Source organism: Cyanistes caeruleus, chromosome 1, assembly GCF_971803275.1.
Source record: "Cyanistes caeruleus chromosome 1, bCyaCae1.hap1.1, whole genome shotgun sequence".
NCBI lineage: Eukaryota > Metazoa > Chordata > Aves > Passeriformes > Paridae > Cyanistes > Cyanistes caeruleus.
The window spans coordinates 3,140,407-3,163,313 of NC_141701.1; the positions used below are offsets into that span (position 1 = coordinate 3,140,407).

At 49.2% G+C, this 22,907-nt stretch overlaps 1 protein-coding gene and 1 long non-coding RNA gene across 5 annotated transcripts in view; one reads left to right on the forward strand and one right to left on the reverse strand.

The window, feature by feature from the left end:
- ADGRB1 (adhesion G protein-coupled receptor B1) overlaps positions 1–15,858 on the reverse strand; it is a 200,484-nt gene extending 184,626 nt beyond the window's left edge. For all 4 annotated transcript variants that reach the window (XM_086876939.1, XM_086876928.1, XM_086876917.1 and 1 more), the window contains exon 1: positions 15,111–15,858. In XM_086876939.1, the coding sequence (XP_086733065.1) occupies positions 15,111–15,858 (748 nt within the window). The remainder of the gene's footprint in view (positions 1–15,110) is intronic.
- On the forward strand, positions 13,708–21,604 carry LOC147655258 (uncharacterized). The gene is made up of 4 exons (XR_015283180.1): positions 13,708–14,325; positions 14,499–17,895; positions 19,262–20,154; positions 20,205–21,604. It is a non-coding gene; the product is annotated as an uncharacterized LOC147655258 (long non-coding RNA).
- The last annotated feature ends 1,303 nt before the right edge of the window (positions 21,605–22,907 follow it).

A 22,907-nucleotide genomic window follows, 5' to 3' on the forward strand; every position in this document is an offset into this window, starting at 1 on the left:
CGTGTGAACAGAACCAGGGGTGTCAGCACAAGCTCCACGCTTCTCACAGGGCTGGATCTCGTTAACCCCAGACGAAGAAAAATCTTCCCTGTCCTGCTGTGAGCCAGAGCTCATCGCTGAGCCCAGCTCCAAATTAAAATAGGCATGGGAAGGTGTGGGTAAGGAAGATTCCAGGTGGATTCCTTGGAATAAGAGGTCAGGCTTGAAAGGAAGGAAGCAACAAGAAACAGGGCCTGAGGATGATCATGAAGAGGGGGTAGCAGGAGAATAACCTGAGGACTTGCTGACGGTGATGTGAGAGCAAATCTCAGCAACCATGAAAGGGGAAACCTCCCGAAGGTTTAGACTTACTGAGAGCCTCTTTTCAATGTTAATTATTGATTTCTTTGCTTGCTTTAGTGCTGTGGAAAGACACGGTTTCAGCAGTGGAGGAATACTCTGGGATGCAGAGGCTTTAGGAACACTGCCTGCAGTGCTCTTGGGCTCCAGCCCTCAGGGACAGATCCCACAGAAAAACCTCTCTTGGAAAGGGGATGGAGAGCAAGGTCAGGTGGCTTCAGGGCTGACCTTGGTACCCCATTTCATCCCAAAGATAATCATTTAGTTAGAGCCAGTACAAAGCTGTGCTCAAACTGAGGTTATGTCACCCATAACCTCATCCTCCACATCCACTATCCAGTTTCCTTGCTAAAGACCCTGACTCCTTCCCTCCAAGGCCTATTTTGGGATCAGTCAGTGCCTGCCCTCACGCCCACCACCCACCCCCTGGAGCAGCTCTTTGTTGGCTCAGAAGGGAGCTCAGGGTGACTCGCTGAGAAGTGAACGTCTCCACTGGGGACAGCTGGAGTTACTCACTGCCTCACACGGGACCTGAGAGCTGAGTTCCTCTGCTGCTCACAGTCAGTCAGCTCCAATCAGATCTGAGAGACAGAGCTCGTGGCACAGAGAGATCAGCAAACCATTTACTGCAGTGGATGTCCCAGATACAGTAATGAGGGTTATGATCAAACCGAGCCTGGAGAACGGCACGTCCTAGGACATATGTGCTGGCAAATGAATCCCTGTCATTACCTGATCTGCCCAAAGCTGAGCTTCTCTGCCTCTCACAGAGCTGTCAGTAAAGATTTCTGAGTAGTGCACAAGAATTTTCAGTCTGGACTCACTCCTCTTAATGGTCTCTCCAGCTCCTTTGTTGAACCCCCTCCAGCTGTGCTGATGCACAAGTGAGGAGTGCGGATCCATTATCAGAGAATAACCTTGACTTGCCCACCCCTGGCTCCCATCCAGAGCAGCAGCAGATGCCCCAGCCATGACCAGAGCACAAACAAGACCAGCCCAGCGTTTTCACCTCCACAAATGGAGCGTCACAGAGGTGACAGCAACTTCAGGAGATGGAATGGAGACTTTCTCCATGAGGCAAATTATTATTAGGACCAACCCACTTTTGTCCTTGCTCACCCTGGTGTAAAATCAGAGCCCTTCAGGTCAGCTGAGGAGTGACCCCACCTTTGCAGCTCAGCAGCAAAGGATGAACTTTGGTTCTTTCTTGATTTAGGCTGAAAAAATTCAGTATTAGGCAGGCAGCAAATGGAGTAATCAGTGTGATGGATAGAGGCATCCTCAAGGCACAAAGTATTTTATCACTGAAGCACTGAAAACCTACACTGGGCCACCAGAGTTATTTTCTCTGTGCCACCCACCTGCCTCCTTCAATGCTGGACATTTCCTCTCTTTCTAGAGTAAATTCCAGGGTGTCACCATCTGTGAGATGATTCTTTTCCTAAAAGAGAAGTAACTCCATGACCAGACATTAATCATACCTACCACTGGAGTATTTATTGATTATTACAACTATTTCCATCCAGTCTTGCTAAGAGCCATCATCACAGCTCAGGGAGCGCTGGTGCTCAGCACTGTGCATCTGTTTGCTAAAAAATGCCAATTGCACTCAAGATCTGAGTCAGAATAAAGGAAGAAAAGAATAGGAGGGTGAAAATCAACTGCAAAAATTCCCCAACTTCTTCAAGGTCATGGGCAGATGAAGGATCAGAGCTTAGGCTCTCCTACAAGGCTCTGGACCAGCATCTTTAGACCCCTCCCATCACAAGACTAAGCTAAATTGGGTGCTGAGCCCATGTCACGCAGTACAGATGACACATTCCCAATATAAAACTAATTTCAGCATGCTGCACCATAAGAAAACACCCACATGGAATGAAGTTTAAACTAACATTATTTTTCTTCTTTTTTTGGCAAGAATACATAAGTGGCAGGACCAGATGTTTCATGAATTCATGCATTCTACTGGCTTGTTTGCCTTTGATAACAGCAAAAATCCAAAGCAGAAATGTGCAATCAATATTTGGGTTTTTCAGCCCAGAAGTACTGGGCAAGGTGGCTGGTTCTCTCTGTTTTATTTTTTAAAAAACATCATCTAAACCAAAAGCAACAAATTTGCTTTCCAGGTACAGCCAAAGATTTTCTTCAGCCCCAGACACTGACGGGCCCTTGATCATGGGATGATGGAATGGTTTGAGTTGGGAGAGACCTTTTAGATCATCCAGTTCCAACCCCCTGCCATGGGCAGGGACACCTTCCACCATCCCAAGTTGTTCCAAGCCCTGTCCAACCTGGCCTTGGACACTTCCAGTGATGGAGAGTCCACAACCTCTTGGGGCAACTCATCACCAGGGCCTCATCACCCTAAAAGCAAAGAATTTCTTCCCAATATCTAATCTAAATCCACTCTCCTCCAACTTAATGCCATTCCTCCTTGTCCTATCGCTACAAGCCCTTGTGAAAAGTCCTTCTCCAGCTTTCTGAACAGCTGGATAATTGCAGGTCTGCCTCCATCTCCACCTGTGCATCCCCTAGATGCAGCCCACCGACCTCTGCCCACAGCAGAACCTGAAGGGACCAATCTTGCCAAGATTCCCATTTATTTACATCCTGCTCCACAATCCTAAGGAGCCCGTGGGTTGGGGAGGTCCCACTGGCTAAATGACCCATGGCTGTCATTTCTGTGTATCTTTCTAATGTCTGTTGAAAAAACATATTAAGCTTTTTATTTCTTAGTTCCCTTCAAGAACAAACAACAGGAAAAAAAAAAAAAAAGTGTTGTGCTTCAGGCAGTCTTTTTTATTTCCTTATATAGAGTTCATGCAATAAAGTCCATTAATTAAAACATGAATATTTAAAATGGCTTTCAAGAATGGCAGCCTTATCTCACCAGAGGGAAGAAAGAAGAGGGGGGGTAAGGGGAAAAAAAGTAGTAAAACACAAGAAAGGCAGAAGATAGTTCATTTTGCCAGAGGAGCATTCAATTATTTAATTGCTGAATTAATGCTTTGTCCCCAGGTGACACTGCATGTTCATTTGCACTGGGAGGATCTGGATGGAAAAAGGTGGGGAGGGAAGGAGTGGGGGCAAAGGCGAATACTTGGAGTTTTAATTAAAATGTGAGGTAGACAAAGTTGTCATTTCTGTGAGAGCTGCCTTTCAAAGCGAGGACTTCCTCGGTGGACTGGTCCTCGAAAGCAGAACAGCCACAATTATCCACTGGCACTAAGGATCCGACAGGGAGAGGCAGCTCAGCACCGCCCTGGAGGGACTCTGCTCCTGAAAAACACACCTGAGGGTCTTGGTGTCATGGGAAACAGTCCCCAGGGTGGAAAATGGAGAGAGGAATGGGAAATATGGGAGTATATTTCAAACCCTGCACGAGGTTTGTGCACAGCTACCACACCTGAGCTGGGATGTGGGGGAGGAAGGAGCTGAGGAGCAGCCAAAAGTCTCCAAAACCTCAACTCTCCAGTAAAAGCCCCCCAAAACCAGTGTGAATGCTGCAGGGGTAGATGTATAATCTCCCTTTGATAAGCCAAACGTCAGGGAGTGGAGAGAGCTTTGAGGAAGAGCTAGTGGTCCCTAGGAGGGGTTCAAACCACCAGTCAAGCACAAACCGGACTTAAAGCAGATCAGAAGCATTTTTTGGAGCTGGAGAAGTCTGTGCAGGCTTTGCTGAGGAAGGTGGGGCAGAGGGAAGCATGTCCCACATTCTTTTGGGATTTGGGGACAGCTTTGGCTGAGTGCAACCTCAGGGCAAGTGCTTTCTTTGTCCCTTCAGATTACCAAACCATGCAGGGTGTCCTTTTTACCCACCAAGCTCTCAAGCCACTCTGGGGAATCCCTCAGTGTGCTCTGGCTCTGGGGGGAGTCACAGAAATTCTCCTTCCTTGGGAAGGATGCCACAAACAAAGCCATCTCCTCCTGAAAGGCACCAGGAGGCACAGACAGGCCTCGTGACACATTTTGGGAGAAGCAGAGAAAGGTTGAAGGATGAGTCAGCCTCTTGTTCCTGCTCTGAGCTGGCACGCTGAGGGTCTCCATAGACTCTCTCTTGAGTGGGAAATGTCCTGGGGCTCTGTGGGGGGTGTTGGAGCTTCCCATGGGGGTCTCAGCACTGTGATTTGGTGGGTTGGAAGAGACCATGAAAATTTAGTCCCAACCCTCTGCCATAGGCGGGGACACCTCCCCCTATCCCAGATTGCTCCAAGATCTGTCTAACCTGGCCTTGGACTCTTCCAGGGATGGGGCAGCCACAGCTTCTCTGGAAAACTTGAGCCAGGGCCTCACCACCCTCACAGGGAAGAATTCCTTCCTAATATCCAACCTAAACCTACCCTTTATAAATTCAGGACCATTCTTCCTTCTCCTATCACTACATGTTCTTGCAAAAAAGTCCCTCTCCAGGTCTCTTGTAGTCACTTTAGGCAGTGGAAGGGGCTCTGAGGTCTCCCTGGAGCCCTCTCTTCTCCAGACTGGACATTCCCAGCTCTCCCAGCCTTGCCCCACATCCCCTGTGTGTGCACACCCAGGTACCAGACCAGCTCTGGTGTGCCCGTGCCTCTGGTCTCTGGGCATGCACGAATGGAGATGTGCCCCAGGGTAGCTCTGTGCTTCATCCATTCCCCCCTCCACCACCTTTTTGTTTTATTTTATTTTATTTTATTTTATTTTATTTTATTTTATTTTATTTTATTTTATTTTATTTTATTTTATTTTATTTTATTTTATTTTATTTTATTTCTGTGGTATCAAACACATTTCTTGAGTGCCCAGTGCCTGCCCTGGCTCACTGAGAGGAATTCTGATCCAGAGAGAGAAGATACAAGACCAACACTCCTCCACAAAGCTTTGAATTCTCCAGACCTATTCGTGGCATTTCTCCAAGGCCTTCTGCTCATCCAGCCCCTCTCAGAGAGCAGGACCCACTCCTGCTGGGTGACACGGGTCACCTGGTACATATTGGAAAACCCAGATCTGCTCCTGGGATTTTTGGTTTGCTTCTCATAGTTCCCTTTGCCTCCTGCACCTGGCACAGGAGCATCCCCAGCCCCAGAGTGGAAGTGCAGCCCCAAAGCCAGAATAAGCCAGTGGGACCAGGAGGGAAGGGTCCCTGGACACCTGATAAAATGCTGGCCCAGGTTTTCTTTCCAGGCAGAACCCAAGGAAAGGATATTTCTGGGTTTATCTGTCTGATTTATACTCTTCAATCACTATTTGAGGCCAGTCTCACCATAAGGATGCTCAATCTAATGAAGTTTCTGATGAGTGTAAGCTCAGACTGAGTGATCCTACTAATCAAAAAAAATAGCTAATACAGCAGTTAACTGGATTATCTGACCCACCATCCCATCCAGGCCAGAAATGACCATGTATGTCCAGAAAAAAGCCCCAGGAGCGTGCTGGTAACAGGACAATCCCAAAGGCATTGCTGGAAAATGAGGGTCAGGAAGGATTTGGGTATGAGCAGCAATGAAAGGAGTTGGGATTATCACAGGAGAGGAATATGGGACTTCACATGGCAGGAAATTTCATCCTTCCCAGTAATCACAGGGCTCTGATTTCCAGAAGGGACAGTACAGTGCCAAGCTGGGGGCCAATCCAGCGGGCTCAGGAGTGGAGATGGTTGGTCATGGTGTTTAAAGGCTTGGGAAAGCTTCAACTTTTCTCCTCTTCTGCCATGAAGCGAGAAAAAGGCAGCAGATTGTGCCAAGACAAAACTCACATTCCAGCTCCAGTGAAAACAGGCTGGAACATGACCCTGCTGAGCTGGGACAGGGACACCAGGGCTGGTGGGAGGAAAGGGGTGGCACAGAGGGGAACACTGCAGGTAAATCTGCAGTAAATGAGGTAAATGAGCCAGGAAATGAGCCAGGAAATCCATCCCTGCCCTGGGAGCGGGTGGGATCCAGCGTGGCTCTCCCACAAGGTCTGTTTTCTTCTTGATGATTCCTCAGCTGTGGTGAGTCCATGGAGGCAGCTGGTGAAGTCCTCAGAGAGGCCTCCTGAGCTCCTCAGTGGCCCAAAACCACAGAGGCGCGAAAAGCAATCTCCTTAATGACTTCTGTATGGGACTTTCCTGGCCCCTGCATCTTTTCTTCTTCCTCAAGTGCCCCTCCCAGACACCCAGCCATGCTCCTGAGCAGCTCCTTTGCTGCTTTCTGTCGGCCTTCCCCTTCAAACATCGCTGATCCCAAGTCACAGCATCGATTGCTCATCTTGGTCGACCCTGAAAGAGGGCTGGAGCACCTCTCCTATAAAAACAGGCTGGGAGAGTTGGGGTCTTCCAGCCTGGAGAAAAGAAAGCTCCAGGGAGACCTGGCACAGGTTGCCCAGAGAACTGGTGGATGCCTCATCCCCTGGAAGTATCCAAGGTTGGATGGGGCTCTGAGCAACCTGGAATAGTGGAAGGTGTCCCAGCCCATGGCAGAGGGTTGAAACGTGGTGATGATGATGTTTAAGGTCCCTTCCAAACCAAACCATTCCATGATTCCATGAATTCCTGCCAAGCAGGACATTAAAATTAAAAAAAACACCAAAAACAGCTAAACCCAGCCAACTAAACAAATGAGAAAGAAAGGGAAGAAGGGAGAGGATTTTGTGGACAGAAATTGTCATCAGTCAATTTATTGATAATTCTTTAACTGAGCCGTGCTAATAGGGTAGAAGACAAGCTTTGAACAAACCCAGTTGTGAGCCTCAGTCCTGGCACATCTTCCTGAGTGTTCTTCTCCTGGGAGTGGCCACTAGCATTTTTCTAAGCAGATCCAAAACTGGAATTCTGGTGCAAAAACCTCTCTAATCCAGCTCTGTAGAGATTGTTTAGTCCCAGCCCCAGGTTAATGGGCATCAAGATCAAACTGGTACCATCCAGCACTACTTCCACCAAGCACAACTGCCCAGAGAATTGGAGGATACCCCATCCCTGGAAGTGTTCAAAGCCTGGTTGGGTGGGGCTTGGAGCAAGCTGGGATAGTGGAAAGCCCCTGTCCATAGCAGAGGGTTGGAATGAGACACTTTGAAAGTCCTCTCCAACCCAACCCACTCTGAAAATCTGTGACCTTCATGGACTGGAACTGCTCATGGAGACTGGAGTGTCTGGCATCTCCCTACAACACGATAATTCTGCCTGTGGATATATTCACATGCACATCACCCCTGACTCCTGGCTGCCTCACAGGGCACTAACTTTAAAGCCATGAAACTCTGAGAACGCCTGAGCTGCTTCCTTGCCCACCTGAGCTCTGGGCTGGGCATTTATGGAGGTCTAACAACCAACCTGAACCTGGCCTGGTCATCCCATGGCCCTGTGACATGGAAATGACTTTCTTCCACACCTCTACTTCTGACCAGAGTTGGTAGGAACAGGATTCTGCTGACAGCCTTGGTCACAAGTTTAGTCAAGTTACGGGAAGGAGGTACCAAAACAAACCCCCAATTTCATCCAGCAGGCACTTGGGATATGGAGCTGCACATGAAGTGCACACAGATAATGGAATAAAGCCTTCCCTGTGGATGGGTTTAGCCTGGGAGAGCAGATTAAACAGGGAAATGTGGTGGAATTACCATTCCCCTTGTCCTACCCCAGCCTCCAGTAGATCCTGAAGCAGAATCTCTGCATAGATCCTTTTCTGATCAGTCTCAGGGTCTCAGCAAAAGCTGAGGGACCAAAACCCTGCACCTTGGACCTTCAGATTCAGGAGATGAACCCGAGTGACAGCACCCCTGCTCCCATCTGCTTCTCCTGTTTTCAGTGCCATACACTTAATTTCATCATTTTTCTCTAGTTTGGGCACCCTCAACACAAACATACCCGAACTCCTGACCCAAAATAACAAGTGGGGAAGTGTCAGCTACCAAATCCAAACTGGGAGAGACCAGGGAATTCCCCTTTTCATCCAAAAAAGGCAAAAAAGCCAGGGACTCTCACCAGTAATTGCGTTCCTGCCTCAGGGCAGAGAGAAGGATCCAACACCTTCAAAGTGCCCTGGAAACAGCGGGGCAAAGCAGCCACGCTGCCAGGACAGCCCAATTTCTTCAGGAAGCTGGAGCTGCAGCTTTCACAGCCTCCAGGTCCCTTCTTTACAGCTTCTAAACACCGGGCAGATCCCAAGCCAGTAACTGTTTGTTTAATGACATGGACCACTCAAGACCTATTGAGAGCATTCAGCTTAATGAGGTGTGTGGCAATTATCGCTCTATTGAAACTCGAGCCAGGGAACACAAAGAAATATATTTAAACTCAACAGATCTGCAATTCTGATGTGCTAAAGGACGTCCTTTCCCAGCCTGGCTGTCTCACCGCGCTGAAGGGTAAAATATGGGATTTCAGTATCAGATTGCTGTCTGCAAGAAGAGAGTGTGCCAAAAGGGAAATTCAGAGGCTGGAGGTGACATTGGCAGAGCCACCCCAGAGACACACAGTTGCTGAGTCCTCCCCTGGATGCTTGCTGAGAATCCCAAACCAGGTTTCTAACCTATTTATCCCAAGCTTGCTAATCAACACCCGTAGATGCCCAAATTTCACTGACTGTAAGAATGGGAAGATATGGGAAAAGAGATGAGTTACAGAGGTGTTGGTCATGCTCTGGAAGTGTCACCGAGTCTGCAGGAAAAGCAGAAACTCTCCAACATTTTTAGTCTTAGAGAATCAAGGCATTGCTTTATTCTGGCCAGGATGTGCAACAAAAATAATTTCACCCACACATGGCCCGGGTTGTGCAGAGAAAATCTTTCCATCATACATATTCTTTACTAGATTTTTCACGTATTTTATACAGTCCAAACCCGGAGAAATTCACTGGTTCAATGTTCATTGGTCCCAAGTAGGGCAGTTCTCAGGATTTGGGTTCCAGGGAGTTCAGGCACCACACAGATGAATCGAACACTCAAAAATCTCCACGGACCCAGTTCCTCTCTTCTAAGAAAAGTTTTCCATTTTTCAGCCTGCTCCTATTACCTAAATACAGCAGATATTCAAGGTGGGTGGCAAAAAGGAGCAAATATTTAGAATAGGTGGTGAAAATGGACAGGAATGCCTCTCTGCACTCTCCCTTTGAGGTGTCAGCACCATCATCGTCATTTTCTGCAGTTATAAACAGAAAACTACTCTGGAGACGTGATGATTTTGACTCTGGTCAGTCAGTGTTTCCCTGCACCTAAATTTCACCTTGTCCCATACAAAACATTTTGTGATGACTGCTATGGAACCTGAATATGAGAGGATGTTAAAAAATTAAAAATTAAAAAAAAAAAAAAGAGAGAGAGAGAGAGAAAATAAAAGGGAAACTGAAAAGCTGAGCCTTTCACCAGGCTGCCACTCATTAAATTACCCGTAAAAGTCCCCGTTGCAATAACGGGAGTAGTTGCCTGTGAAACTCTCTGGGCAACTGGATGTAAATTCCACCTTTACTCTCCCTGCGACAATGACAGCGCATTGAGCCGGTAATTGCTGATGTTTCTGCATTGTGATCATGTCCACAAGCTGTTGGGTTCACAATGGAACTGATCGCTTTACTTTGCTCGTTTTTCTCCTCCCCATCTCTGTACAGACACCGGCGGGGATGGATTTAGTGCTGAAATCAGCCGGGACAAGGGGAATTTCTGTCACTTCACCGTGGTGCTGTGCAGTCATCCTTAATTCTCCCCGGGACCCCGTGATGCACCAGAGGAGGTGTGGGCTGGACATTAGGAAGGATTTGTTTGCTGAGAGAAAACCTGGTTCTGGTTAAAAATCAGAGCAGGCTTTTTAGAGAGGTGGTTGCTGTCCCATCCCTGCCAGTGCTTAAGAAGTATTTGGACAATGCCTTTAATTAAACTTTTGGTCGGGCAGTGGGACTAGATAATCACTGCAGGTATTTTTCAACTGAAAACTTTATTCTATTCTATTCTATTCTATTCTATTCTATTCTATTCTATTCTATTCTATTCTATTCTATTCTATTCTATTCTATTCTATTCTATTCCATTCCATTCCATTCCATTCCATTGCTAAGGTCTTTGTTGATCCCAGAGGAGAACAGTGGGGCAGGCAGGGCTCGTACAGGTCAGAGAGATCTGAGTGCTTTAACTGAGACAGATCCTCACTTTCCAGCCCCCAGGGAGGAGTTCTCCACATCTGCCTCATCCATAAAGCATCCACAGGCAGGAGGGACATTCCCAGCAGGAGCTGCCCATATGGGAACAGTGGGGATTCCCTGCAGGTGACAATGGGACCTCTTTGCTGGAGCCAGGCTCTAATCAACCTCCTCCTCCGGGAGCCGGGATGGATTGTCAGGTCTTGCTGTCAGCTGCTGAGATCTGGACTTAAGCTGGGGGGACATCAGGTAAAATCTCCAATGATTTCAGCAGTTTACACAGGAAAATTTTACACATGAGGAGAAATCAGTGTTTCCTTGCCCCGTGTTTTGCTGTCGATCTCTCACCACATCCAACCTCTGCTCTCAGGGATGTCCAGGTCAGACAACAGGGACAAACACAGGTGGAGCAGCGAGGAGCTGGAATGCAGCACACCTTCCTGAGAGGCAATGAAAATGCACTCACACAAATCCCTTTGCCATTTGGTTGGCAAATCCAACTCTGAGGCAAAACCAAAGCCAAACAGCTTTGTCTGCAAGAACAGAGCTTGGGTCATGAGCTGAAGATGTCAAGGAGAGGTTTGAGATCTGCCTCTGGGCAATTACTCACAGCTCTTTATCAATCTCTGGAGCTTTCATGGCCACTCAAGCTCACCTCAAACATAGGAAAGAGTTATCAGGTTATCTCAGCCCTGGGTGAGATTCTAGGGCAGAGGAGCTGTGCCATCCAAGATGATTCCAGCAGCAGGGAGAGTGGAAGTTAATTAATTTCTGTGCCTCTGGTTCCTCTTCCACATCATGGACTCCATTCAGGAGCCAGTCAGGCACAAGTCCATGCAGAAGCTCAGCCCTGCTGAGGAGACCAAAGCATGTTTTGACCAAAAAACACATCAAGCATGAAGCAAAACTTCCCAACAACAAGAGGAGTTTGGAGGGTGTGTCCTGCAGTGAGAGATTTATGGAGTCCAGCCTGCCCAATGCAGCAGGGGTGGAGATGGAACTTGTTCATGGACTTCTCCAGACAGAGACCAGACACTCTGAGACACCTTAATCAAGGTAGCAGATGTGGAAAAGCACCTAAAAATGGAAGATGAAACACCACTAACAAAACAGAAGTGATGATCATGTGTGAGGAAGGGGGATTTGATTTTGTTCAGAGCAATGGGGACAGCAAAAATGGAAAAATTCACCAGGAAAGGCAAGAAAACCCCCAGCACTTCAGTCCAGCATTATTATATTTCAGTTATCCATTCATCATAAAAACCCCTCCAGACCTGGAGCCACCTGATTTATCAAGAAGCAAATAATATATTTTGAGGGACACTTTTAGCCTGGTTTTCCAGTCAGCATCCTGGATCCCTCCAAGGTGGGGACATGAAGAAGGACCAGAGAAGGATGGCTTTTTGGGCCACCAAAAGGTGACAGCACTGCAATGGTCTTCCAGGAACAGCTCACACTAAGAGAAGACTAATTAGACATTCATTAAGTGCCTAACTCAGCACAGCACTTAAGCACACATTTAACCTTCTCTCATTACAGGGTCACATCATCATCCCTGGTAAAGCTCCAGCTCTGATTACAGAAGCCAGCTCACATTTGGGAGGGCCACCAGCATTTTCAGGCTGTGAAGAACCAATGCCCAGCATTTCAGGAGGTTCTCCCTTCTTCACCCTGCTGCGTTTGCACCCCAAACCTATTCCAGAAATGCCAACTTGCATCCTGAAAAAGTGAGTTTACATCTAAACATCCAGACCTACAAACCTCTGCCTTCTTCCCACATTTCCTGAATTAGCCAAGGGAGACCTGATAACGGCCAAAAATGGTTCCCATGTTGGAATTGTCTTCTCCTGGAAAAACATTCCCAGTTCAATCTGCCCGAGATTTCAAAGCATGTCTTTCTGATCACCGTGACAAGCTCCATGTGCAGCAAGACCAAAATATCTGAGTGATAAAACCTGAGGGATTCTTCTGCAACTCACCCTCTGCAATGTCTGTGTGGGACAGTGAGTGCAAAGAGAGTCTCACTAAATGTGGGAAGCAAATTTGGAGCAGTTTCTCCTTCCTCCAGACACCGAGGAACAGATGCTGTGCATAAGACAGGGTCACTCTGGCAGAGTTTCTTTGTGAAGTCTGTCAATAAATGATCATAAATTTCCCTGTGCACCTGAGCCAGGTGTAAAATCACTGACCATGAGTGAAAGCAGGCTGTCAGTTATGTTTTCTCGAGAGTCCCTGTAGTTCTGGAGCAACGGGATCTTCTTGGAGTGAAGCTTTTTCACAGGGATCTCACCCACAGACCACGAGCCAATCTCATCTCATTGTAGATTTGCACCCATCCATTTGCTTTGGGCACGCCCAAGGAATAAAAATGCACATTAGGGAAAGTCAGGTTTTGTATTTCAGGATGGTTTGAGTTGGAAGAGACCTCAAAGACCATCTCATTCCAACCCCCTGCCATGGGCAGGGAACCTTCCACATTCCTTCTTGTGCCTTTAAAGTCATCAGAGTAGATTAGTACAACTCACACATCTCCACTTGTTCCAAGACGAAAGTGTTAAGACAGGCCCAGAAACAACAAATGACTCAGAAAGCAGCAGGGAGGGAAAAATAGCAATGATAATAAAAAAAAAAAAAATAAAAAAAAAAAAAAAAAGCTTGTTGGGAAAAAAAGATGCTACAAATACAATCAGAACAGCAATGATTGCAATAACCAGCATCAGCACTTGGAAATCAGGAACCCTATCAAAATATTCCACCCACAAAACGCTGTTAAGGGACTGCTGACTCCCTGTCCAAATTGGATCTCGCCTCCATCTTCCTGATCAAGCCTTTGCATAAATCAAAACAGACACAGTGACAGACAGAGCAGCACATGGAGAGCCCGGGCACCCTGCAAGCATCGTTTCTTTGTGGATGGCATCCCACCAGCCAAGATGATAATTCCCTGTCTTCAGTAGGGAGCAGATGTGAGCAGCCAGCAGAAAAATTATCTCCACTCTACAAATATTTGACACCCAAAAAGGATTTTGATTCAGCCACCCTTGAGCCTCTTTCATATTTACTTTGTGGGAACATTCAGGCACTCGAGCTGGACTAGGAGAGATCCCTACAAAAGCCAATATTAAGCTTGAATGCTTCAGGATTTGCTGAAAATCTTATTTCAAATTTCACCTTTGGTTGCAGTGAGAAAGGTCACACTGCTTGGGTGGAATGCATAAATCACCCAATCAGCAAATTCCAGGCATGACACATGACTGAACTCCGAGGAGGCTCCTCAGGAGCTGTTCACACAGGAGAAAAGGGCATTGCAAGAAAAAAAAAAAAAATATTAAAGAAACAACCCAAATCTGGAGAGTCTTGTGCTCGTGGCCAGGGAGGGAAGCACGACTGAAGAACTAATTTGCAGGATTTATGGCTCGGCTGTGCCTTCATGTATTGATTCACAGATCAGTGAGAAACAAAATCTCCCCCAAAATACACTGACGAAAGCACGAGTACCTGATCGTATCCTAATCTCTCAGCTAATGCCAGGCTGCAGGAAAATCACTCTGCTCTGCCTGAATCTGTGCCTGGTCACCTCCTTCCTACTGCAAAAAACAAATCTGGCCTCTTCCCCACAACCCTGAGAAACCCCACCCTCAACAGGGGTGAAAAACTCAGGCAGGGTCCCCAAATTCCTGACCCAGACAGATGTCAGCTTTCTGCTAGCGGCAGAGAACATTTCAGCCTAGCACCTGAGGAAGATGAGACCTTGGGGTGGGGGTCAGGTGAGGGTCTGAGACTCACTGAACTGCAGCCTCCATTCCCTGCCACCTGCGTTCCTATTTAGCATCACCCCTCAGCTTTACATCACCTGCGTGCTGGGGTGGGAGCTGAGAACAAACAGCCCGGAGCAGACCTGACACAGGTAGCGAGAAAAAGGCTTCACTTTCGGACCCCCCCGAGTCCCTCCTGCTTGCCAAGGCTGTGTCAGGTCTCTGGAAAGGAGCATTTTCCTCCCCACAACAAAATCAGACTTGAGGATCACCCCACCTTGACTCACAGCCCTTTTCACCTCCCACCTCCCCTGTCCCTTTCCAGCCCACACCATACTCAAGACCACGATCAAAACCCAGTGAAATAAATGAGGAATGAGCCCCAGCAAAGGCACCAAGTAACCCCATGGAAGCAGCGTGGCGAATTTTCTCTCTGAAAGCCTCCAGAAGGAAAACGAAGCTGAGAACAAAACCAGAGCTTCTTCTGTTGCCATCCCCTTGAACCAGGCCCAAGAATTAAGTTTTCCCTAGGAATTAAAAGCGGTTGATAGGGCTGGTGAGAGCAGCCCGCCTCGGGAGGTATCTTGGATGCTGCTTTTTCTAGGACATCTGTAATTATGTTGGAAAACTGCTCACCCTCAGGTAAGAAGTTCCCTCTCAGCAGCTCGGAGGCTGCAGGAGTACAACAAGCAATGAACGAGCCCCGAGAATGAACGCAACAACTCGGGGAATATTTAGGGGCAGCTGATTTGCGATTCCAGTCGCAGGCTCACGAAGAGCGGGTTACCTGAGCTGCCTGTCGATTGGGAAATGAGGTTTTTCATGCCAGGCATCCACAGATACGGACACAGAGGTGACGGGGACAGCGTGCGACCCCGTGAGAGGAGAGCCCAACCAGCCCTCCCTCCTCAGCACCCCCCGACCACCCTCCACTCACCCAGGAACTCCGCTCCGTTGCTGTCCTTGGGGCTGCTCACGCAGTTCTCCAAGTAAATCCCATCCTTGTAGCAATCCTCCTTCTTCCTGGTGAAGCCCAGGATCTCGCTGGCCTGATCCAGGACCTCCCCTCCCGAGCAGGAGCACGGGGTCTGCATGATGCCACACGGGTGGGAGCTGCTGCTGATGGCCAGGCAGGCGTCCAGCCACTTGCAGAGCATCTGGCAGGCGGCTTTGCTCGGGTTCCTGTTGCCCACCACCAGATACTCCACCGAGAAGTCCCTCTCCTGAGCCTTGGTGGGCTTCCACCGCATGGGCCAGGTGTCCACGCCCGGCGGGGCCGTCTGCTTCATCTGCAGGAATTGTTTGTTGGACTGGAGGAAGGCAAAGCGGGTGGAGCCATCGCAGAGCTTCAAGACATCGTCGAAGCTCTCCATGCCCAGGTAGGTGCGGGTGGACTCCAGGAAGGAGTCGAACTGGTAGGTGCGGATGTGCTGGTGGTCACATACGCCGGAGGGTTTGAGGATCTTCATGTACAAAGTGTACCTGCGAGGGTCGGGGTTCTGGATAATCCAAGAGCAGAGAGAGGAGTTCAACGGGAAGACGGCGAAGGAGGAGAAATACCCAAAGAATTTCCCTTGGACCAAAGTGGTGCAGGGAGTTTGTGCCAGGTCCAGAGCGACCACGGTCCACACAAAGTAGAGTGGCGATACCAAAAGCAGGTTCAGGGCGGATCCAATGCTCCTCATCCTAGGTCTCTGGTCCTCTGGAACTCAAAGTAAATGTCAAGCAGGTGCCAGATCCTGGACATAACAGGGACCAGCTTAGAGGAAAAGCAGAGTTTAAGAGGCTCTGGATCTGAAATCAAGCCGATCCTCCCATGTCTGGATTTGAGCTCCCTCCTGTGGCCATAAACAAAACCTGGAAAAAAACAGGGAAGGGAAGGGAAGGAGGAGGGGAGAGAAAGAGAAGAGATTTGGGATTTGGCGGTACTTTGTTGATGTTGTTTTATTTATTAACCCTTCACACGGCTGAGAACCCACACAGCAGCCCCAGTCCCAGCCCTTCTCACGGGGGGAAGATGCAACCCCACATCACCATCCCCAAGCTTGCTTTGGGGGGTGTCCAAACCCAGGAGGGGCCCAAAACTATGATTAACCCGGGGGTGAACATAGCTGTGAGCCTGCCTTCCTTCTCAGTGCCCCCTGCCCATGCAGACCCCTCTGCTGAGCCGAGCCTTGACTGTGAATTTGAACCATCTCCCCAAATAAAACAGGAGGGGTATCTGGCTTAGGGAGCCTCCAGCTCTCTCCATCCCAAGGGAACCAGGATGCTGGTTCAACACAGACTTCAGGCTGCACCTGGGGAGCGTGGGCTGGAGGTCAGCATGGCCAGCTGGGCTCTGCCTCCTCTCTTCCTTCTGCCAGCACTTGTTTTTTAGCCTTTTCTCCCTCCCTTCCACCAAAACAGCGCAGGGAAGGGAGTTGTTGCTCAGGAACCCAGCTCTGGTGTAACCCTGTGGCCAGACAGGATAATGGACGGAGCTGCACACCCAGTACAGGAGCAGAAAAGGACAAGAGACAGATTTTATGACTTCCCACCTCAGCATCCACCTCTCCTTTCAGTCTTGAGTGCAGAACACCCCAAAGCCTGGGGTGCTGTAGCCAGGCTCAGAGCATCTGCAGAGAGTGGGAGCTCTCTGTGCCAGTCCCAGGACCTCCTTCAGCCCCCAAAAATCCTTCATCCAAAGTAGAATCCACCCCGCAATGCCCTAAGGATACATTCCCTGCAACTTCTCTGGCAGAGATTCCTCCTTCGGCCCAGCTGCCCAGACCCCTGCTCTCCCACCATGACAAAGAGGCTCCTCTGTGCTCGTGTAAATCTCCCCCTTTCTTACCCCAAAAAAAGACTCTCCTATGGTTCCTTCCCTCCATCTCCTCTCTTTCCAGGAGAGAAGGGGAAATAAGATCACTAGTAGGACTTTCCTTATCTTGTATTCCCTCCCACAGCTGTCCACCCCCAGATCTGGGGAGGGGCTCTGTTAGCAGCTGCAGGAGGGGCAGACCCTCGGGATCTGGGGCAGGACTTCTTCACAGCCACGGTACCTTTTCCCTCCCGCCTTTCCAGCTTTTCTTCCCCTCTCAGCTCATCCCAGGTGGAGAAAAATCAGGCGTTTCCCCTTGGGTGAGGCTCATCCTGGCCCTGCAGCACTTTCAGCCTCCGAAACAGATCTTCCGTCCCATTTCCAAAGGACAAAGGGGAACCTGGGAGGAAGATTTCCCCCTGTCAAGTCAGACAACTGCCACCATTTCGGGAGACTTCGCACTTCATAGGCTCAGGGGCTCTGCATTGAAATGCAAACATCCCAATTCCCGAGGGGCAAACATTGCCCTGGTCTGCCAACCTCCAAATAATTCAGATCACCTGGGATGTGTTTCCCACGATCTGGGTGGCACTGCCAGGAAGGAATTAGGGTGAGAGACTATGGAGAGGCACACCTGCATGCAGGGAGGAGGGAAAACTCGTTTTCATTGCGGGCACTGCTGCAGCTCCAGCCCCACATGTCCCCAGGTGCTGTCCCAGTGCTGCCATCTCCCAGCCCTTGCCAGGCTCTGCCTTCCCAGGCTGCAAACAGAGGGAGCTTCCAGCACAGCCGTACGAATTCCCAGCGAATTCCCAGCAAATTCCCAGCAAATCCACGGTTCGGGCAGCTAAACCCAGCCCCAGGAGAGACTGGAAAGCAAGAGATGAGAAGCCCACTGACCATCCTGTGCATATGGGAAGAGGTGAGAAGCTAAATGCACCTCCACATCCACTCAGTTTCTCTCCCTGCTCTATATCAAAGGCTTGTCTCTGCATCTCCCTTCTTCTGCCAAAATCTTTTCTTTTGGGCAGGAAAGGGTTAGGGAACTCGAAACTCAGACCTGCTATTTTGCAAACCGTGCTTCATCCCAGCTTCAAATCACTGCACCAGATTCCTGAGTGTGTGTTAGACCTGACACTAATCAGCATGAAGTCCAAATGCATTTGGACTTAAATTTTTTACAAGTCAGATCCCCACTCCTGGCTGGTTTGCAGTCTACAAAGCTCGACAGTGCAAACCTCCCCTTGCCAGGCTCCTGCCTGCCTCTGGGGCCAGAATTCGGGAGTGAAAAGGGGATGGAAACCTGGTCTTGCTTGGAAGCAACAAGCATCTACCAAACATCTTTAATACCAAATTAAATTTCCTGATTAGCAGGAGGGGTTGTCTAAATAGGACTGTGAAGTCTTTAAATATCAGACTGGGGAGCTGAAAGGCTCTTGCTTTATCTGAGACTCTGAAAGGGGCCACTGGCTCTCTTAGGGCAGGAAAAGCTCATTCTGTTTGCAAATCCGACCTCTACCCGACCTTCACCCTGATGAGCCAGCCAGGGATCACAGAATTATGGAATATATTGAGTTAGAAGGGACCCACAAGGATCACAGAGCAGGTTGGGTTGGAGGGGACCTTAAAGATGATTTTGTCCAACTCTCTCTCATGGGCAGGGACACCTTCCACTATCCCAGCTTGCTCCAAGCCCCATCCAGCCTGGCCTTGAACATTTCCAGGGATGGGGAAGCCAGAATCAGCCTGTGCAGGGTGTCCCCACCCTCTTGAGTAAAGAATTTCTTCCCAATATCCACTCTAAACCTGCCCTCTGTCAGTGGGAGGCCAATCCCCCTCGTCTTGTCACTCCATGCTCTTGGTAAATAGTATCTCTGTCTTTCTTGTCATCTTAACCTCTGGTCCAGACCAGAAACCTGCTTTTCCTGGTTGGAAGCAGGAGCCAGCAGTGCCTCCATAGCAACCAGATGATGAGGAGACAGGGTTTGTTTTGAAATCCAGTCCCTAATGGTGACTTCAGTGCCTGGGATTCAGCCCAGGCCTCCTGCTCTCCACAAACTCAATTTTTCTCACGCTGACCACAGACCTGCTTCTGTCTGAGGATGTGGTGAGCACAAAAAAAATTCCCCCTCACTGCCCATGTCTGGGAAAAGCACCATAAAATCCAACAAACTTTAACCAGACCTGATACGGTTGTTAGGTCTCACAATTGATTTCCCCTCAGTGCAGTCCCATCTGGAAGGTTCCACCATAAGGAGCATAAACATATTCTTTTTTTCCTCTTTCAGCTAATCCCTGCTGAAGTGGGAATCTTTACTCAGAGCAGGAGTGGATGTGCAAAGGCCCCTCCAGACCTGGATCTTTGGCTCAACAGGTGTTGGACCTGGCAGGGAGGGAAGATGCAACAGGCACCTGTGATGCACGTCAGCAGAGATCCATCTCCTTCAATTCCACCCCAGAACAACCCCAAGGGGCGCTTACAACCACAGGCTACAGCCTGCAGCTGGGGCAGTGATGTTAAATGAGTGAGAAAACAGGTCATTGCAGTGTTGGAAGTCACATTTCCATGGCACACAGTCAAATTTACCCCCATTCCCTTGGCTTTCCCCACTGTCAGTGTCTAGGTAGCCTGGCTGTTTCGGGAATTTTGAGTGATGGGAGACATCCCTGCCTGGTGCCATCCTTTGGCTCCAACTTGGAGCACACAACACCTCCCCTGACCTTTCCTTCCATCTCTGCCTGGGTGATGGGTCTGGCAGAACAAAGCCTGGGGACAGCTGGTGACATTGGAGCACCTTGGGCTGTCCTCTGCCTGCGTTTCTCAAGGACAAGCCAAAATATTGTTGCTTTCATGTGTGTGTGTCCCTGGAAAAAATAGTTTTTCATTCAGAAAAAAACCACAGAAAAAGGCTGAAAAGTTTGGTCTGAATTTTCCTTCTGCCCTGGTTACCTTGTGCAGGTGCCAGGGGTGACAAAGGAGGGGATTATGAAGAGCTGTGAACCTCCAGCCAGGCTCCTGCACCCTCACACAACGGGGCACAGCCCTGGCAATTTATTCTACCTCCTTGCTGAGCTTTTCCCATCCCACTCTGGCATCCACTGGATCAGAAATCCACTGGGACAGACCTTCACAGCTCAAATCAAAACCACAGGTTACACCTGGGCTGCCCAAGGGGTTTAGGCTTCCAATTTGCGCTGGCCCCTGTGAATTTTGGAGCCCAAGGGGTTTAGGCATCCAGTTTACACTGGTTCCAGGGAATTTTGGAGCTCAAGAAGTTTAGTATCCAGTTTTCACTGGTCCTAGGGAATTCTGGAGCCTGCAAGCCTTAGAATAATCTAATTATTAAGGTTGGTAGAGATCTCCAAGGCCACCAAGTCTAAGCTTTGGCCACACACCACCATGGTGGGCCCTGTCTTCCTGCAGGAATGATCCAGATCTGAGGCTGGATTTTGTCACCACCCTCGTGTTCCTGCTTGATTCCTGCACGAATTCTGCACCCCCAGAGCCATCCTGGGGAGTTCAGGCAGTGTGGGATGTGTGAGCAGGGATCAGGGCACCCCTGACTGTACCCACAGCAGCCTTCACCCTCTGCCTGAATGGCCCCACACCTGATTCACCCCATCCCACCAAGGTGGACACCTCCAAACTGCCCAGTTCTGCAGCTGTGCCCAGCCCAGAGATTTCAGCTCTGCCTGGGCAGGAGGAGCCTGCAGGATTCTGGCAGTGCTGCCACGTCCTGCTCTCCAAAGTCCCTGCATGGCACAGTCCTCCCACGAGGGAAGGGTGACATCCCTGGTGGAGCATCCCTGTGCTGGTGACATCCTGGAGCAGCAGCCTGGATGTGGCCAATGGAGGGCACTCTTAGACATGCACACAAACCCACAGGCACACAAACACTCCATGGGAGGAAAAAAAAAGGGGGGGTGGAAAGAAAAAAATAAGGATGACTGCAGAAAGGGCATCCTTCCCCACTGCTGCCTGCAGGACCATTCCCAGCACTCTCTCCCTGATCTGTTCCCACCGGTTCAGCACTTCCAGCTGCCCCTTCTCTGTCCACTGGCTCCAGATGTGCCGCTGTCCAAGATTTACTTCCCCCTGCTTTTCCTTCTCCTGACCTTGGTGCACGGCTGACATCCCAGCAGGGTGAAAACCACTCTCATCAAGCTAATCCTCCTTTCCTGGGGCTTCCCATTTCCCTGTAAGAAGGTCCCCAGATATCACACTAAATATCCTTTTTGCCTGAGGCAGAAAAATGCCTGGCCCTGAAAAGCTTGTCCCTTGCCACTCTGAGGAAACACAGGAGTTTGTTCTGTCCTTATTTGTGAGGAACTGTTAGCAGAGACAAAAAAAAACAACAAAAAAGCTGCAACAGCTTGGAAATTTTGGGGTTTTTTTTTGGTGAGGGAGCAAAGCAGAGTGGAAATGCCTGGAAAAACACGGTGGCATCTGTGAGCTGACAGCACAGAGAGGAGTCACGAAGGGCTCAGATCTGGGTGTTGCATTGGCTGCAGTGGCTCTCCTGGGCTGCAGGGAGAGGAGTTACACCCTGGAAGGCTCCCATGCAGCTTGGGAGGTTCTGGGGCATCATCACTTCCATAAAATGGGTGCTCAAAATCATGGTTTTTCCTTACTCTTGTTTTTTATGGCCCATTTTCCATCTCTGGAAACGTTCAAGGCAGGTCAGAGTGTTTGAGCAAGGGAAAAGGCCCTTCCCATGGTAGAGGGGGTGGAATTAGATGATATTTAAGGTCTCTTCCAACCTAAACAACTCCATGATTTTCAAACCACAGATTTCTGCATGGCCCCCTCACATCCTGGAATATTTGCTCCATCACTGCAGAGACTGACGTGCTACACCCTGCCTCTCTCTGACTCTCCTGAGTGCAGAGAAAGCCAAAACCTCACCTTTCTGTGTTAATAAATTCCATATGTACACACACCAGCATCCTTCATCCCAACTTTCTCCCAGCTCCAGGCAGGAAAGGCACCTGCCTTAGGGGTGGACCCCAGCAGACGTGGAAGAGCCTGCAGAACATGCAGAACAGCATTAACAGGGTGGGAAGATTTTGATTCTGATGGAAATCGGCTTGTGGGGTCAGAATCCAGATCCTATTTCAACTTTCAAAGGCTGGAAGAGGGGATTTGGGGAAAGGGAGGGATGGAAAATGGGAAGTATCTAGAAATGGATCATCCTGGGGTTCCCTGTGGGGCTTTCAACCACAATGAGGAAACTCCAAAGCCCCCGAGCTTTGGTTGAACCCTCCCATCTGTGATCTCCCTCAGCCCTGGCCAGATGGGGAGATATAATCAGGGGGAGCCAGAGGCCAGATTTGAATCCTGGCTCCAGGATTTGTGCACACTGACAGTGAAGCATCTCTGCCAGTTCTTTCCCACCTGAAAAAAATGGATGTGAGAAGCATCCTCTGCTTTCCCTTAGCGCTCCATGATCTGAAAAATTCCAGCAGAGTGCTGGAGATGATGATTCATTTCCAACCAACCAGGATTTCATCCCAAAAGGAGATTAATTTAAAGACTAAGGTGTCTGTTCCAGATCATGTTAACTATAGATGGGCTCATAACTAAAGCTCTCAGGGTTTGGAAGGTCAGGCTCAGCTCCTGGCTCTGGATTATTTTTTTGGTGAGTGGGATCAGGGGACAGCTGAGCACAAAGACTGGACCTCAAAATCTAGGATCCAGTCAAACTTCTGTAGGGAAAAGCCTGGCCAACAAGGAAGGCCAGCTGTGCTCCATCTGCCCCCAGATGTGGCTGCCTAAGGAAAAGAGGCTCAGGGCTCTGCTGGCTCCCACACAGCCTCATCCAGGGGTTTTCTGTGCTCTTGGTGTCTTTTAAGCATCACCTCATCCCAATCCACATCTGTTTTTGTCCTCAACTTTCCTTTGCATGGGTGCAGGATGTTTTGTGTTGTCTGTTG